Consider the following 17,983-nt stretch of genomic DNA (forward strand, 5'->3'; position numbering starts at 1 on the left):
CTGCCAGAGTTCTTTGACAATTGGCCATTTCTCCAGTTCAGGTTTTTAGTTTTTGTTGTTTTGTTTACAGTGTTTCACTGTGTAACTCTGGCTGTCCTGCATTAAGCAAACTTGCTGGTTTTGCGCGCAACTCCTGACAACGCCTTTCGGTCAACCCTCAATGTTAAATCCGTAATCTATAATTTTTTTTGGGGGGGGGGGGGGATTTGGGTTTTTTTGAGACAGGGTTTCTCTGTGTAGCCCTGGCTGTCCTGGAACTCACTCTGTAGACCAGGCTGGCCTCGAACTCAGAAATCCGCCTGCCTCTGCGTCCCAAGTGCTGGGATCACAGGCGTGCGCCACCACCGCCCGGCCGGTAATCTGTATTAAAGTGTCTTTAATTGTAAGCATGGTGGCACACACCTTTAATTTCAGTCCCAGGGAGGCAGAAGCGGACGTGGGCCGATCTCTGTGAGTCTGAGATTAGCCAACCACGCAGTAAGACCCCATCACACAAGCGAGCAAACCGATCGTTGACAACTCGAGACTGCGCTGCACTAAACTGGTAAGTTGTGAGCATCGTCAGGAATCCGGATTTAACCTGAGTCTAGGTCCCTTCAATCTAGGGGAACTCCTCAGACAGCCGAGGGTGGCGGTGTGAGGCGGAATCTCTGTCCCGTCGCCTCTGACACCTCCTAGGGAAGCTTAGAGGACTTAAACGCTGTACTCTGGGTCGGGAGACGCCGCTGACTTTTCGACCTTCTCAAGATGGCGGCCCTACAGCCCGCTTAAGCTACTCTAGCCACTTCCGAGATGGCGGCTCCAAGATGCCGCCCTCGGGGCGGTCCCCGCAAGTCTCGCGTTAGGTGAGGCTAACGCGCCAGTTCTCGCGAGAGAGCGCTCAGGCCAGCTAGGCGTTGTGTGATCGGCAGCTGGCGCGGAAGCTTCAGGTGGGAAGTGATCGGTAAGAGGGTCTGAGGCGGGGGCCGCCGGAGGCCGGGCAAGTGTGGCGGCCGCAGCCAGAGCGGGACGTGCTGGCTGGCACAGGCCGAAGAACCCGGGTTCGCGATTGCCCGAACCGGGCTGCCGGAAGTGCGCCTGGGGATTTCCATCCCCGGTGGAACTTGCAGGGAAACTGAGGCTGGGGTCCGCTCCGGATCCTGCGATGCACTGAGGCCGCGGTTTCCCCCTGCAGTTGCGGACGATGTCGGACAGCGAGGACAGCAACTTCTCGGAGGAGGAGGACAGCGAGCGCAGCAGCGAGGCGGAGGAGGCCGAGGTGGGTGCCTGGGGTCCTAGGGGAGACGTTGCGCCGGGGGACCGGGGCAGGGCAGGGCAGAGCGGGCCCCGTGGGCGCGAGCGGGGGCTCGGGGAGGCCTCGGGGCTCCCGGCGGTGGAGCGTGCGAGTCGAGGCGCCGCGGGGGGACGCCGCCGGCCGCGCTGCCCTGCACCTGACCCGTTCCTTTTTGTTTGCTTTTATTGCTTGCGATGCTAGGCTTGAGGTCAGGGCCGTGCGCGGTGGACACGCTGTGGCCGAGTCACAGCCTCAGCTCTTAGTGCGTTTCTCGTGGTTGTGTTTTTAGGTATCCCCAGTTGTTCCAGAAGTGTGTGTGTGTTGCCTACTGTGTGCCAGCCACAATTCTTTGTCCTTGGGCTCCTGTTAACAGATTTTAAAATGTGAATCGACAACCGATAGGTGAACGTGAATTTGCTAATGTGAATAAATATAGCCAATAAATTTAAGATTCCCCCCACCCCCACCCCAGGGTCAGTGTCCTAATGTGAAAGAACAGATTACTTTGTACGTTCTGGGCCTTGTATTGATGCCATAAATGGAAAATTCCACATATGACAGGTCAAAGTCAAGACACTATTGCACTAAAAATACTGTATTAAATTACTGTGCACAGTATATATGAAACATACATGGCTTTCACATATTGTACCATCCCAAGATATTTTATTGTGTATGTGCAAATAATCCAAATATCCTCCAAGATCTGTATGTGTGTGTGTGTGTATACACATATATACATGTATATATGTATATGTATATTTGTGTGTGTGTGTGTGTATATATGAATATTCATATATATATGAATGATTCTTTTTTTGATTTGTTCGTTTTTGACAGTTTCTAGCCCTGGCTGTCCAGGAACTCACTCTGTACACCAGGCTTGCCCCCTCAGATCTGCTTGCCTGTGCCTCTTGAGAGCTATCTTGGTTTTTTTCCTTTACCTCCCAAGTGATGAGATTATTGAGATTACAGGTGTTGTGCCAGCATGGGCAGCCTAAAATAAGAAATCTAATCACATCTTGTCTCAGGCAGTGAATTAAGGATACATGGCCTGAGATAACTCTTTCTAGTACTCTGGTGAAAACTCCAAGCACAGAAAGGGAGTAGAGGGTCCTAGCTGCACTTTGAAGCAGTTGGTCAGGATGAGTCAGGGTGACATTTGAATGGGGACTTACCATAGTTAGGGGGTAAGTCATGTGGCTATCTGTTTTTTCTTTTTCTTTCCTTTCTTTTTTTGAGATAGGATCTCACTATGTGTAACTTCAGTTGACCTAAAACTAGCTCTATGTAGACCAGGCTAGCAGACTCATAAAGATCTACCTGCCTTTACCTCCCGAATGCTGGGACTAAAGATGTGCCACAGTGCCTGACCCCCTCCCCTTCCTTTAATAATGGGAATAGAACTCAGGGCTTTGTACACATTAAGTATGAGCTCTGCCACTGAGCTAAACTTTGTTTAATTTAGCATTTAGAGAGAGAGAAAGAGAGACACTGTGTGTGTGTGAGTGTGTGTGTAGTTCTTGGGCTAGAGCCTCACAAATGCTAGGCAGGAATTCTGTCACCAAGCTGTGTTGCCAAATCCTAAATTAACTTTATTTTTTTAATTTAATTTTATTATTTTGTGTGTGGGTGTTTTGTCCATATATATGACTGTGCACCACATGAATTCGGTGGTATGCTGGAGGTTAGAAATGTTGTATCGGCTGGGCGGCGGCGGTGGTGGAGGAGGAGCACACCTTCAATCCCAGCACTCAGGAGGCAGAGGCAGGTGGATTTCTGAGATTGAGGCCAGCCTGGTTTACAGAGTGAGTTCCAGGACAGCCAGGGCTACACAGAGAAACCCTGTCACAAAAAAACCAAATTAAAAAAAAAAAAAACAAAAAAAGAAAAAAAATGTTGGAGCTCCTAGAACTGGAGTTAAGGATGGTTATAAACCACCATAAGGATGCTGAGATGCCTAGGTCTTCTGCATGAGTGTCCCATCTCTACGACTCCCTAACTTAAGTCAGTTGTCAGTGCTTTCCAAGATTTCACTGTGAACAGTGTAAAACCTGTGAGGAAGGACCTGGGGACCCTGGTGTCAATACCACCAGGCAGTCACCTGAAGCTCCAAGTCACTGTCTCTTTCTGTAGTAGGAAACAGAGGAAGCAACAGTATCTGCTTCTCCTCCTTTTGTTGCAGGATTGGGGCTGACCCTGGGTCTCAGGCATACTGGGCACGTGCTTCTGCTAAGTAGCGTGTGCTGGGCCCACCCACTCCAGGACTGGCATACCAGAGGCCACTCATCCTCCTGCTACCTCATGGCAGAGTTTAGAGAGGGGAATCTGTCATGGGCCTGTGACCTGAGGGAGTCAGGGTTAGGGATGTGGGTCTCCATTGACACCCTCTTACACGGTCTGCTTTGCCTGCTGTGCCTTGAGGGGGTCTGGTGCTCCCAGGCAGGTACCAAGGTATCACGGTGACACAGGGCCGGCAGGAAGGTGGCAGGACCAGCTTGTGCTCCAAGCTGTAGCACTGGGCCCTTGACAGTGACTCATGGCTTCAGGTCGCTGCTGGTACTTGCAGTCTGGTGGCAATGAGACCAGGGTCCCCGATTCCTTCCTTGCAGAGACTTTCCACAGGGCATCTCATCAGATTCATGAGTCACCTGCTGGCTGGCTGTTGACACCAAGCAGAAGGCAGTGTGAGGCCTGCCCAACTTCTGGGGCCTGGGAGAGAACGTCCTGTGTTGTGTAGCTAGGCTGGCTGTCAGCAGGCAGCGTGCCTGCTGATGAAGGACTCATTTCCCATTCTTTTGAAAAATTTTTTTAAAGATTTATTTATTTATGTTAGGGCATTGGATCTCATTACGGATGGTTGTGAGCCACCATGTGGTTGCTGGGATTTGAACTCAGGACCTCTGGAAGAGCCGTCAGTGCTCTTCACCGCTGAGCCATCTCTCCAGCCCTCATTTCCATTCTTATCCCCTTCATTCAGCAAGGGTACTTCAGGTTGGCGTGGTGGCTTACCTGCTCCCTTCTGGAGCTGTCCTCAGGCAGAGACTGCAGGGTGTTGGGGTGAGACCTGTGACAGTGCGGTGCTCCTCCTTCCTCTGCCTGCCTCCCTCAGGCTGGTCCTCACGTACAACACCTGCCAAGAACCGGCCTTTCCACTTCATGCTTACAATTCCAGATTGCTTCCAAAACCAAACAACGCAAAGCAAGGACTGTTATCTAGACTCCAGGGAACACAAAAGTGTGCAGGAGCCCTTACCTCAGAGAAGGCTCCAGAAGAGGAAAAAAGGTTCTTTGGGACCCAGCCAGGGACCAGTGGCAAATTTGCTTGAAATGGGCCTGTAAAGTTTAGCTTTTTAGGACGCGAGGCATTGGACTGGTGCGATGGCCCATCCCAGTCCTGGGACCCGTGTTTGAGTTTTAGGAGCCATGGTGAAACAGAGCTGACTCCTGAAGGTCGAGGCCGTCCCTTGCGTGAGCCCACCAGAAAATACGTGGAAAAGATGCAGGGAGAGATACCGCGGTCTAATTGGGATTAATATTTTTTTCTTCTCAGTGTTTTTATTTTCGAGACTGTCCTGGCAGGCCTAGAACTGGCTATGTAGGCAGGGTGTTGGGAACGTCACAGAGATCCGTCTGCTTCCAGAATGCTGGGACTAAGTAAGGGTGAGCACCGCCAACCACACTGGGGCAGAGATGGGTTTTGTTTTTAGATTTATCTTTATTTTATGCGTATGAGTGTTTTGCTTGCCTGTATGTATATGTACCACATGTGTGCCTGCAGAGGTCAGAGGTCATTAGATCTCCTAGAACTGGGGCTAGGGATAGCTGTAAACCCCCGTGGGGGTGCTGGGAACTGAACCCACCCAGGTCCTCTCTCTGGAGGAGCAGGCTCTCTGTCTCAGAGCCATCCGCAGCCCTCTTAGTTTGAAGCAGGATCTGTCTCGTGTAGTCTGTAGTGTCAGTCACCATGCGCCTGCTCTGGACTGGGCAGTGCTGGGGACCCGCCTCAGAAAAGGGGGGGTAAGCGTGCAGCAGCTCCCTAGCTTAGAGGTTTCGATGTGTGGGTGTCTGTGTGACTGTTCTGCCGTGACTGCTACACGTTGTTGCAGGGTGCCCTCAGTAACAAATTGTGAACCATTCACTGTGAGTGCTAGGAACCCTGGAACTCAGAAGAGCAGCACATGCCCTTAACGTCTGAGCCATGGCTTTAGCCCAGAGCAATGTCAGCTGTACGTGTTGGGGGCTGGAGAGATGGCACTGTCTGCTGTTCCAGAGGTCCGCGTGCAGGCACGGGTGGCTCACAGCCATCTTCTGGCAAGCGGCATGTATGCAAGAGAGCACTGATGTATAAAATAATAAGATGTTTTTTAAAATGTACATGGGCTGGAGAGATGGCTTCATTGGTTAAGACTGCTCTTCGGAGGTCCTGACTTCAAATCCCAGCAACCACATGGTGGCTCACAACCATCTGTAATGGGATCTGTTGCCCTCCTCTGGGGTGTGTGTGAAGACAGCTACAGTGTACTCATATACATAAAACAAATCTTTAGAAAAAAAAGGATTAAAAAAGATACAATGTGTGAAAGTGTCAAAGAATACGTTTTAAAAAAAGTAACAAATACATTTGATACACATTTATTAAACTGATACATATTTGTTTAATATGTACATTTTTTGTTGCTTTTTTTTTAAAGATTTATTTATTTGTTATATGTAAGTCTACTGTAACTGTCTTCAGACACTCCAGAAGAGAGCGTCAGATCTCATTAAGGATGATTGTGAGCCACCATGTGTCTTCTGGAGAGCTGAATCCAATTAGTGCCACCTTCATGAGCATAAACAGCCTTCTAGCAGCCTCGCTGCTCAGAAGAAATCAGCCCTGCTTCCCAGCTGCCATAATTGCCAGTAGCTCCTCAGCTAGTGCCGGAGCCCCTCCCCATGTGTGCTGAAATTGTTGACTGGCTCGGTCTTATGCAGGTAGGCATGCATTCACAGCTGTTACGAGTCCATGAGTTCAGTGGCCACATCATATCTAGAAGACAGTGTTTCCTTCGTAGCTCTAACTACGCCTGCTCTTGCTGAGTAAGGATGTGAAGACTTATTTGGGCACTGTAGCTGGGCAGATTCTGTTACTCTAACCTGACAGAACTGGCCTGGCCTACGTCCTACCACGTGGCCATCTTAGTCTGGTCCTAGCACCTGCTGCACTGTCTGTCCAGCTTGTGCTCAGCCTCCGATTCCCACCTGAGACCCTCTCTCCAGCCCAGCTAGTGAGCATTGAGCTTTTTATCTGCCCAGTCAGAAGGGGGGGGGAGAATAAAGCTTACAAAAACCCCGAGGCCGAGATGCTTCATATAATGACAGCGCCGACCGAGTCTCTGCCAGCCCGAGACCAGCACTGAATAGCACAAGGGTGAGTTCACCACAGTGCACAGAACCGGCTCTTACGTGGGCCTGGCGGGGTTGGCACAGATGTCTCATTTGTAACTGAACACTCAGCACTCACCTAAGCCACTGAGGCCAATTCTGAGTCTGCATTGAGCGCTGTCCACTGCAAAACCAAACCAAACCTCTCTTGGGCTAGAGAGAGATGACTCAGTGGTTAAGAGTATTTGGTGCTCTTCGAGTGAGGGCCTGCATTCAGTTCCTTGCTCCAGTTCAAGACTATCCTTAACTCTTATTCCTGGGGATTTATCTGACAGCGTTCTCTGGTCACCAGGGATTCACGAGGTGCACAGATGATTGTAGGTAAAGCAATCATACACATCAGATAAAGTAAATCAAAAAACAAAAGTAAAGAGCAGCTTGAAGTTCTAGCTCAGGGCTGGAGAGTTGGCTCAGTGGTTAAGAGCTCTGGCTGAGTTCGAGTCCCAGCAACCACATGGTGGATCACAACCATCTGTAATGAGATCTGATGCCCTCTTCTGGAGTGTGGGAGTACACAGTGACGGTGTACTCATATACATAAAATAAATACTTTTTTTTTTTTTGGATTTGGTTTTTTTTTTTTTTGAGACAGGGTTTCTCTGTGTAGCCCTTGGCTGTCCTGGAACTCACTCTGTAGACCAGGCTGGCCTCGAACTCAGAAATCCACCTGCCTCTGCCTCCCAAGTGCTGGGATTACAGGCGTGAGCCACCACCACCCGGCACTCTCTTCCCATTCTTATTCCACCTTAATCCCAACTGCCAACACTAGGTAAGAGAGAAGGTTAGAGAGAGGGGAAAGGAGGCATAGACCTCTTTAGACTGCTCCCTGCTGATTAGGGATGTTTCTTGTGGTCTCTCCACTCTTCGTGTCTGAATATCTCCATCACCAACCGTAGAAACTGCAACCAGGAGCAGCAGCCTCTTGAGGTTCTGGCATTTATTTCCTCTCCAGACCCCAGAATTCAGCTACATTCTGTTGCTATATTTTTCTAACCCAATTACCCAGTAAAAGAAATATCAATCAATAGCAGTACAAGCTATACTGACTAGATTGGGCGGATACCACTACACTACTCTATTCCCTTCTGTGTTATCCCATATAACTTGTGGTCTCTCCAGGCCACTAGCTTCTCCCCATCCTCTTCCTTGAGCCTCTGTAGCTCCTCCCACTTGGATCATTTTCTCCTCCCCCAAACCCTCAGCTCCTCCCCCTTCCTCCTGCCCAATCATTGGCTCTAGCCTTTATTTGGAAAGTTAAGATGGAAGAAGGTTCACCAGGCAACTCCTCATCTGCAGCCCCTCCCAGGAGTGGAATTAGCATCAAAATACAAGCCCCAGACTATCCACAACAACAAGCTGCTGGCAAAATCATGCCCATCTTAGAGCACGAGACAATCATAGTTATACCTGTGGACAAACTGAAGCAGCCCCATATCCCACACCTGGGATTAGATAAAATACATATTAACTGCTTTTTAAATTTTCTTTTTTTGAAGATTTATTTATTTTTTATTTATATGAGTACACCGCAGCTGTCTTTAGATACATACTAGATACATACTAGAAGAGGGCATTGGGGCCGGGTGTGGTGGCACACGCCTATAATCCCAGCACTTGGGAGGCAGAGGCAGGCGGATTTCTGAGCTCGAGGCTAGCCTGGTCTACAGAGTGAGTTCCAGGACAGCCAGGACCACACAGAGAAACCCTGTCTCGAGAGAAAAAAAAAAAAAAAAGAAGGCGGCATTAGATCCCATTACTGATGGTTGTGAGCCACCATGTGGTTGCTGGGAATTGAACTCAGTACCTGGAAGAGCAGTCAGTGCTCTTAACTGCTAAGCCATCTCTCCAGTCTTATAACTGTGTGTGTGGTTTTATTTGGGGGGGGTGTGTGTTCTGAGACAGGGTTTCTCTGTGTAGCCCTGGTTGTCCTGGAACTCACTCTGTAGACCAGGCTGGCCTCAAACTCAGAAATCCACCTGTCTCTGCTTCCCAAGTGCTGGGATTAAAGGCGTGCGCCACCACCGCCCGGCATAACTGGGTTTTTAAAGAAGCCAAACTTGCATTACAGTTAATAGCACTTGCTCATCCAGAGGACCTGGGTTTGGTATGCAGTGTCCAGGTCATGTGGCTTAAAGCTGTCTGTAACTCCAGCTCCCTCCAGTGAATTTCTACCTCTTAGGGCACCTATACATATCTGCCTTTTACTTCTTACATAGGCTGAGTGCATGCTCATGTGCAAATAAATAAATAAATAAATAAGCAAAATTAAAATAAAGACAGCACTCAGAAATATTGGACAACTAGGTTCTAGCAACGTGGAGCTGGAGGGAGCCCTAAGGTCGTGAGTTAAAGGTTGGTGCTTGGGCTCGTGGATCAGGTTGTAACTGGGAAAGAATGGGGATTAGAATCCAGGGGGCACTGGCCTGGCAGACCCAGAGGCCGCTGCTGCATGTGGGGAGGCTCTGTGTCTGGATAACGGTGGAGAATAGAAGCAGCAGCAGCAGAGTCAGGAGCTCAGGTCTTGGATGGTAAATGGCCTAGTGAGAGGTGTGTGAGAAAGGAGAAACATGGCGCTAGACAGAGCCTGGGGCCATAGACATCCGGCCAAGACTGCTCTCAAGGGGTGAACGGAAGCTGTGAATGGCGGTTCACACCTGTACACCAGAGGACTGCCACACGTGCACGGCCAGCCTATGCTCGCTCTCTCTCTCTCTCTCACACACACACACACACACACACAGACACATAGACACACATATACACAGGTCGAGTAATTGGAGCTCAGGGTAAGTAGCAGCTATGTTCACCCTTAGTGTTAGGAAGTGCAAAGGTTGCACTGGGGACGTCCACTGGTGAGCATTAGGCCCTGAAGCAGATCCCGGAGCTAGGAGCTGGACTTGTCAGGACGCCAAGAGACGAGGAACAAGCCGTGGCGTGGAATGGCCCTCAGAGCAAGGGATCCAGAAAAAAGACTGGCTCCTGGGGGTGCCTGGGTGCTTGGGTCTTGGCTATACTGTCACATGAGGTTGGACAGTAATCAGGGGCGTGGTCAGGGTGAGACTTTGAGGGCATTGTGGATATATGTGTGAGACAGGGAGGGGGTCAAGATAGAGGCACCAGGTTTTCTGGATTCAGGGATAGTAAAATCCTGGTGCCTCAACTCTTTGTTCCCTCTAGGCAGAGGAAGACCGACGAAGTGCCGCAGGCAGTGAAAAAGAAGAGGAGCCTGAGGAAGAGGAGGAGGAGGAAGAGGAGGAATACGATGAGGAGGAAGAGGAGGAAGATGATGACCGGCCCCCCAAGAAGCCACGCCATGGGGGCTTCATTTTAGATGAGGCTGGTATGTCACGGGGTCAGGAAGTACTGAGCAAGCTTAAAGAGTGCATGAGACAGTCTGTGGTTTCGGGACTGTGTGCAGGTGTGGGTGTGTGTGGGTGTGTGTGAGTGGGTGTGGGTGTGTGTGGGTGGGTGTGGGTGGGTGTGGGTGTGGGGGGATTGACTTGGCAGTGGTGACAAACACCTTTAATCTCCACATTCATGAATTGGACGCATGTTGGCAAAAAAGAAAGGAAGTGTGGGGCTCGACTGTGCCACATCTCCGACACCTAACTGGTAGATTCCAGGCAGATGTTAGACCATTGAGCCATCCCTCCAGTCCTCTTTTGCTTTTTATTCTGAGACATGGTCTTGCTAAGCTGCTTAGGCTGGCCTTGAACCTGCAGTTTTCTTGCTAGTCTCTCAAGTAGCTGGGATGGCTAGCCTGTTTCATGGACCTGACTCAGAATGCTGGACACAGGTGTTTGCCTCCATGCCCGCTGTGGTCTTAACTGTTAGAAGGGACATATGTGGTGGCTTGCGGGAGATGGCTTTTAGCATTACCCATTCCCCTGCCCCACTGTACCAGCGTGTGCCATGACCTGGGTAAAGAGCGTTGGCCCTCCCTGAGTCTGTGTCCAGGTCTGTGGATTTCTGGGTCTTGTCTCCTAGAGGTGTTTCATTGTCTCAGAGCTGTGGTTTGAGGTCACCTTTCTTCTCTGCTGATCCCGTTGGCTTTCCCATTCAGATGTAGATGATGAGTATGAAGATGAAGACCAGTGGGAGGACGGAGCTGAAGATATCCTGGAGAAAGGTGTGTGTGGGGCCTGCCTGCAGACCACCTTGGTGGCTCATGCCCGGGAGAGTGTCTTAAACCCTTCTCCCTACCCAGACCCTGCAACCCCAACCCTCACTCTTTTCACCTTGCTTCTTCCTGTCCTTGCCAGAAACGGCTTCCCCCAACCCTTTTCCTTTTAGGCCCATGAGTGGGGGGCGGGGGCTGTTGGGTAGGTGGTATTGTAGGTAAAGGAATCTGGGTATCCCTTTTGTGGGGTGTAGGGTGGGTGGGCTTTGACCCCGATTCCCCCCCACTTGCTGGGCCAGTGCCCCCCCCCCACCTGTTATTTTTCCGTTCTGTGCGCCTCATACATTTCGGCTTCTCCCCACCCACCTGGTGCCTGGCGTTTACTTTTGGTTTTCGACCTTCCTGTGTCCCTCCCTCTGCCCCACCCCATTGGTTGATTTCGCTGCTATAATTTGGCTCATACTTTGTCTACCCTGCACACCACCACCACCACCACCACCACCACCACCACCACCACCACCACCTTCTCCTCTTCCTCCGAGTAGAAGAGATTGAAGGTAAGAACTGGGAAAGTGTGGTCTGTGGCTCCTCCCATACCCTGTGTGGCCCTGGGGCTCGGATTCACAGGGGTGCAGGGTTAGGCGGTTTTGGGTCACTGACCTAGGAAAGGTGTACATCTCTGTCCATAGGTCTCGCATAAGTGGGTCTAGGAGTGTGGGTAGGGAGCTCAGGGTATGCTTAGTTGGGGGCTGTGAGATGGAGAGCTGGGTGCCCCCAGCAACCACACCTATCCTGAGCACACGGGATAAGAAGCAAGAGGCTGAGGAGGACAGAGGATGGGGGAAGGATGGGTATCCTTAGCCAGGTGTCTTCCTGCCCCCGGGCCAGCTGTGGCCCCTGAACTCCGAGCCCGTTCCCAGGCTGACTCCCCGTGTGACTCTGCTTCCAGCCTCCAATATTGACAATGTCGTGCTGGATGAAGACCGCTCTGGGGCTCGCCGCCTGCAGAATCTCTGGAGGTGAGCAAGTGAGGACACCTGGTGGGACCTAGCTGCCTTGACAGATGTGGGGCACAGATGTGGGGCACAGATGTGGGGCGGGCTGACTTAACTTCATGACTGCTTCCTGCTCATACCGCAGGGACCAGAGAGAAGAAGAACTGGGGGAGTACTACATGAAGAAATACGCCAAGTCATCTGTGGGAGAGACGTGAGTGCCTAGCGGTGCGGGTGCTCCCTGTGTGGAGAGCAGGCCAGTCCGCTGGAGCACCCTTCTTCTCCATGCTCTTCTTTCTCTAGGGTGTATGGAGGGTCTGATGAGCTCTCTGATGACATCACCCAGCAGCAGCTGCTTCCAGGAGTCAAGTAAGAGGGTAGGGGGATAGAAATCAGGCTAGGGCCGGGCGGTGGTGGTACACGCCTGTAATCCCAGCACTCTGGGAGGCAGAGGCAGGTGGATTTCTGAGTTCGAGGCCAGCCTGGTCTACAGAGTGAGTTCCAGGACAGCCAGGGCTACACAGAGAAATCCTGTCTCGAAAAACAAATCCAAAAAACCAAAAAAAAAAAAAAAAAAAAGAAATCAGGGTAGGAATCCCATCAGGGCCGAGACACGCAGAAGTGGAGGAAGCGAGACTCCTTCCTGTGTGCAGTTCACGAGATGTTCTTCCTGGGCCAGAAGGAGGTAGAGGGTGGAGTAGATCATGACTTACTGAGGAGACAGTTTTGGTAATAAGCTTCCTTGTCTTTCTGATCCTGTGTGATATAGGGACCCCAACCTGTGGACTGTCAAGTGTAAGGTATGTGTTCTGGTCTCAGGCTGCATGTGAGGAGGGACCATATGTCTCTCTCTCCCACTCTTTGCCCCTTTATCCCCATTTCTCGTGTCCTTTAGTGCCTTTTTCTTGGAATCCCTCTCTCTCCAGCTTCACCTTCCCTTGCTTCTCGTGTCTCCGGCCAGCTCTCACGTGTCCTGCTCTCGCCGTCAGCTCCCTAAAACCCATCTCTCTTTCCAGATCGGGGAGGAACGAGCCACAGCAATTTCCTTGATGCGGAAATTCATCGCTTACCAGTTCACAGACACAGTAAGTTGAGCAGTGACTGGCTGTGGGTGAGGCACAGGGCTAAGCCTGGGTGGACCAAGGCCCTAGGTGCCCGTGGCAAGCAGACCCGTGTAGTGAGCAAGTGGGCAGAGAAACTAGAGCCAAAGAAAAGACACTGCCTGACTCAGGGGCTCTGCCTTCCTTGGACTTGGTTTGTGTTGGTGTTGTTTGTTTGTAGCTGGAGAAGCGGCTGACTGATGAAGGGAACTGAACTCTTGTCCTTTTGGTTGTGAGTGCCAGCCTCTAATGGCTGAGTCCCCTCTCTAGTCCTGTGTGGGAGATTGTGTATGTATGTACACAGCACATAGGAGTATTGTGTGATGTGTGCAGTCATGAAGAAGCTAGGATACCATTTGTCTTCCTATTGGTCACTGCCTTACTCTTTGGGGATGGCTCTCACTGAACCCGGAGTTCTCTTTTTTGGGGGGTGGGCTGTGCTGGCTGGCAAACTGCAGAGATCTTCCCGTCTCATTCCATATCTCCATACACGCTGGCTTTTTGCGTGTATGCTAAGGATTCAGATATAGGTCCTTATGCTTGCTAAGCAAATGTTCTTACTGACCATGTCTCTAGAGGTGTGTGTGTAAATAAATTAAAAAGTGGGGTAGAGAGATGGCTCAGTTGTTAGGGATGCATGTTCTTACAGAGGACTGGAGTTGATTCCCAGCCCTACATCAGGCAGCTCACGGTTACACAACTGCCTGTAACTACAGCTCCACGAGTTCTGACCCCTCTGATCTCAGACACAGATGTATGTATATATATAAACAATCATAAAAAATATTTTTTATAGATTTTATTTACTATTTCATGTATGTGGGTACACTATAGCTGTCTTCAGACACCCCAGAAAAGGGCATCGGATCCCATTACAGATGGTTGTGAGCCAACATGTGGTTGCTGGGATTTGAACTCAGGACCTCTGGAAGAGCAGTCAGTGCTCTTAACCGCCGAGCCATCTCTCCAGCCCATAAAAATATTTTTAAAAACACACAAAAAAGTCTTTTAGCCAGATATGGTAGCCCATACCCCAACATATTAGCACTTGGGAGATTGCAGCAGGGGGATCAAAAAGAGTTCAAGGCCAACTTGGGCTACATAAGAAACTGTGTCAAAAAACAAAAGGATTGGAGATGTGACTCAGTAGGTAATGTCCTTGCCAAGCATGAGGTCCCTGGCTTGGTCTTCAGCATTGCATAAGACCTGATATAGTGACGATGGTAGATATAGATCTCTAGTCTCAGCATTTGGGAGGCAGAGGCAGGAGAAACAGTATTCAAGATTGTCCTTGGCTACATACCAGTTTCTAGGCTAGCCTGGGCTGTGAAACCCTATCTTTTATTTTTTTCTTTTTGGTTGTTTTGAGACAGGGTTTCTCTGTGTAGCCCTGGCTGTCCTGGAACTCTCTGTAGACCAGGCTGGCTTCAAACTCAGAAATTCATCTGCTTCTTCCTTCAAGTGCTGGGATTAAAGGCGTGCACCATCACTGTTTGGCTCATGAAACCCCATCTTAAAACACAGTTAGGGTTTAGAGAGATAACTCAGTTGATAAAAATGCTTACTGTGTATGAACTAAGACCTGAGTTCAACCTTTAGTAACCATGTACAAAAGCTGGGAACGGCAGTGTGTGCTGTGACTCCAGTGCTAGGTAGGGGAACCCTGTGGCTCTCTGGCCAGTATAGCCAAATCAGTGAGCTGCAGGCAATTGAGAGACCCTGTCATAAAGAATAAGGTAGGCTGCACACGTGAGGATGACCTCTGATTCCAGTGGTTACACATATGTATATGAACACGCACATATACACAGGCTAACAGAAGTAAGTGCCAAATTAAAACTTTTAAAGGCAAGTTCTCCCATTTTAGTCCAGGCTGGCTCTGAACTCATAATAATCCTCTTGTCTCAGTCTTAAGTATGTGAATTCTCTCTTTCACTGTAAAGCCCAGCATGTGTTAGTGTTCAGGTTTATGTCTATCATCAGTGTGCTGTCATTCTAGAACATGTTAATGAGAACTAATCCCACTAAGTCAGCTGTAGTGGCGCTCACCTAGTCCCAGCACTTGGGAGGAAGGCAGGTGGGTCTCTGAGTTTGAGGCTGAGTTCCAGGACAGCCAGGGAGGGCTACACAGAGAAACCCTGTCTTAACAACCTTAAAGGAGAAGAAAACTAACACCACTAGCAGTCGCTCTCCACTCCCACTCTGTGACTGAGGTATACTCCTGGTCCCTCATTCTTTTCGTGGCTATGCTGTGTTCTTTGCAGTCCCTTGCTGGGCGTGCTAATGTGTTCCTGTAATCTAAGCATTAAGCAGGTGGACGCAGGAGGAACAAAAAGTCAGGCCAGCTTAGACCAAACCTTGAGTCCTTTGGAAGCTTTCACTATGCCAGTGTGTACACTTGGCAGTGTGCGTCTGTGGGCTCGCCTCCTCGGGAGAGCTGAGAGTAGTCCCCACCTTTACAAGCTGTGTCCTCACTGTCCCCTCCCACCTTTGTCTCCAGCCCCTGCAGATTAAGTCGGTGGTTGCCCCGGAGCACGTGAAGGGCTACATCTACGTGGAGGCCTACAAGCAGACCCATGTGAAGCAGGCCATCGAGGGTGTGGGCAACTTGCGGCTTGGCTACTGGAACCAGCAGATGGTGCCCATTAAGGAGATGACCGACGTACTCAAGGTGGTGAAGGAGGTGGCCAACCTGAAACCCAAGTCCTGGGTCCGCCTCAAGCGAGGCATCTACAAAGACGACATCGCTCAGGTGGGAGGCATGGAGCAGCCGAGTGGGCGGTGTCCTAGGCCATGCATGTCTTCCTCTCCACTCCCTTTCCAAGAGCAGCCCTCCTTCAGGGCAGGGCGCAGGGAGGGCCTAGCTCTGGGGACACAGGAGGAGGATGGTTGTTCATAGGACACTCAAAGGCAAGTTGAGTAAAGGCGAGGAAGGGACTGATGATGAGCCACATGGAGTGTGGGAGGTAGATCGTGAAGCACGGCTGGAGAGACGGCGGAACGCCTAAGAGCATTGTTTCCGCGTCTAGAGAGTCTGGGTTTGACCTCAGAATCGCATGGTGCTCACTACCTTCTGAAACTCCAGTCCCCGGGGATCTAATGCTGTCTCTGTTCCTCTGAGGGAACCAGGTACAACATGATACTCACAGACACACAGACCACCCCTACAAACCCATGCATAAGATAAAAAAAAAGATGGCTAAGGCTGGAAGTGAGGGAAGTAGAACTTAGTTTTGAGATAATAGGCTTCGTGGTTGATTTTAGGACCTTTTTTTGTTTGTTTTGTTGAGGCAGTGTCTTACTTTGCAGCTCTGGCTGGACCGGGACTTACTATGTAGAGTATGCTGGCCCCACATTCATAGAGCTTTACCTGCCTCTGCCTCTGCCTCCGGAGTGCTGGGGTTGAAGGCTTGTCAACCTTTGGCTTCAGTGGATGGAAATCGGGAAGGTTCTGTGGGAAGCAATCCAACTTCTAAATTTTCTTATGCAGTGGCTGGTGAACTTAGGGCCTTAAACATTCCTGACAGGTGTTCTTCCACTGAGCCGTGCCCCAGCTGGCCACTGGTAGAGTCAAGACAAATGCTGTGCTATGGAGCCCCACCACCCTAGGAGGGAAGGTTGGAATCTTAACATTGACAGTTGAGAGGATTTATGGGTATGTGAAAATGAAGGAATTGAGAATGACTGCCGGGGTCTCTAAGCTGAAAATAGTTGCCTGATAGGAATACATGAGACCGATCTAATCCCCTGCACTGGGGAGAAGGTGGGAAAGAAAGGACTGGGACTATAACTTAGTTGGTGGACTGCTTGCCTGGCCCTTAGGAGGCCCTGACTGAAATCTTCAGCCCTGCATAAAACCAGGCGTGGCGGTTCATGCGTATAATCCCCATTCAGGAGGTAGAGTCAAGGCTCAGCAGCGTCCTCAGCTATTCAGCAAGTTTGAAGCCAGCCTGGGCTATGTGAGATCCTGTCTTTAAAAGATAATGAACTTGCCATGCGTTGGTGGTGTGCACTTTTAATCCCAGCACTCAAGATGCAGAGGCATGTGAACCTCTGAGTTTGAAATTTTCTCTGCCTGGTCTGCAGAGAGAGTTCCAGGACAGTCAGGGCTACACAGAGAAACCTGCCTCAAAAACAAACAAACACAGACACACATACACACAGAGAGAGTGGGGGGGAGGAGGGAGAGAGGGAGGGAGAGAGGGAGGGAGAGGGGAAGAGGGGGGGAGAGAGAGAGAGAAGAAGAAGAAGAAGAAAGAAAATTCCTCTAGTCTGTGGCTGAGCAGAAGAGTGCAGAGTTGTGGGAGGGGAGGGCCGTATGGGAGTGGGAGCAGTTTGGAGAAGGCAGTCATTAAGCTGTGGTCCAGTGTTCGCGGAACTTTTCAGATATCCAAGTGGAGGTAGTATATATGTTCATTTTCAGTGCAAAGAAGTGTTGGGTAGGGCAGAGAGGCTTCTGGGAGTTGTGAGCAAGCATATTTCTCCTTTCTTCTTTTCTGGCCCCTCTGGTACTTGACTTGAGGTTGCTAGGGCCAGTGCAGTCCGACTGGGCCGTGCTGACCTGCGGCTTCCCACCAGGTGGACTACGTTGAGCCCAGCCAGAACACCATCTCCCTGAAGATGATCCCGCGCATCGACTATGACCGCATCAAGGCCCGCATGAGCCTGGTACCTTGGGCTGTGGTCTGGTGGGGGAACACTGCAGCCTTGCTGGTGGCCACCTCCTCCCTCACCTCTCCCACATGTATCCCTTGTCTTCCACAGAAAGACTGGTTTGCCAAAAGGAAGAAGTTCAAGCGGCCTCCACAGAGGCTTTTTGATGCTGAGAAGATCAGGTGAGCGTACCTGGGGACCAGGCTTGGCTCTTGGTTGTCTGTACAGTGCTTTTGGTGGCCTCTTCAGGCCCTTCCCCCTGAGGTACACTGTGTGAACACTTCGCTGGGCAGTCTAGCCCCAGGCAAGCACGTCCTGGGTGGGGACCTCAGTTTCCTCTACTTTTCTTTCTTTTCCTGTGGATTGAATGCAGGGTCTTGTTCATGCTAAGTAAACACACTACTACTGAGCCATA

General features: G+C 50.4%; 1 protein-coding gene across 3 annotated transcripts in view; it reads left to right on the plus strand.

Annotated features, from left to right (window-relative positions):
* Positions 1–410: 410 nt before the first annotated feature.
* Supt5h (SPT5 homolog, DSIF elongation factor subunit) overlaps positions 411–17,983 on the plus strand; it is a 28,606-nt gene continuing 11,033 nt past the window's right edge. Inside the window, exons 1-13 of one of the 3 annotated variants that reach the window (XM_052167720.1) lie at positions 411–544; positions 1,175–1,258; positions 9,878–10,040; positions 10,764–10,829; positions 11,366–11,377; positions 11,770–11,839; positions 11,961–12,029; positions 12,119–12,184; positions 12,585–12,615; positions 12,832–12,900; positions 15,416–15,667; positions 17,494–17,583; positions 17,680–17,750. In XM_052167720.1, the coding sequence (XP_052023680.1) occupies positions 1,184–1,258; positions 9,878–10,040; positions 10,764–10,829; positions 11,366–11,377; positions 11,770–11,839; positions 11,961–12,029; positions 12,119–12,184; positions 12,585–12,615; positions 12,832–12,900; positions 15,416–15,667; positions 17,494–17,583; positions 17,680–17,750 (1,034 nt within the window). In that variant the 5' untranslated portion in view covers positions 411–544; positions 1,175–1,183. Of the gene's footprint in view, positions 545–850; positions 944–1,174; positions 1,259–9,877; positions 10,041–10,763; positions 10,830–11,365; positions 11,378–11,769; positions 11,840–11,960; positions 12,030–12,118; positions 12,185–12,584; positions 12,616–12,831; positions 12,901–15,415; positions 15,668–17,493; positions 17,584–17,679; positions 17,751–17,983 lie in introns of those variants that run through there. The other 2 variants (XM_052167702.1, XM_052167711.1) reach the window with 2 other exon arrangements.

This window comes from Apodemus sylvaticus, chromosome 1 (assembly GCF_947179515.1).
Source record: "Apodemus sylvaticus chromosome 1, mApoSyl1.1, whole genome shotgun sequence".
Classification (NCBI taxonomy): domain Eukaryota; kingdom Metazoa; phylum Chordata; class Mammalia; order Rodentia; family Muridae; genus Apodemus; species Apodemus sylvaticus.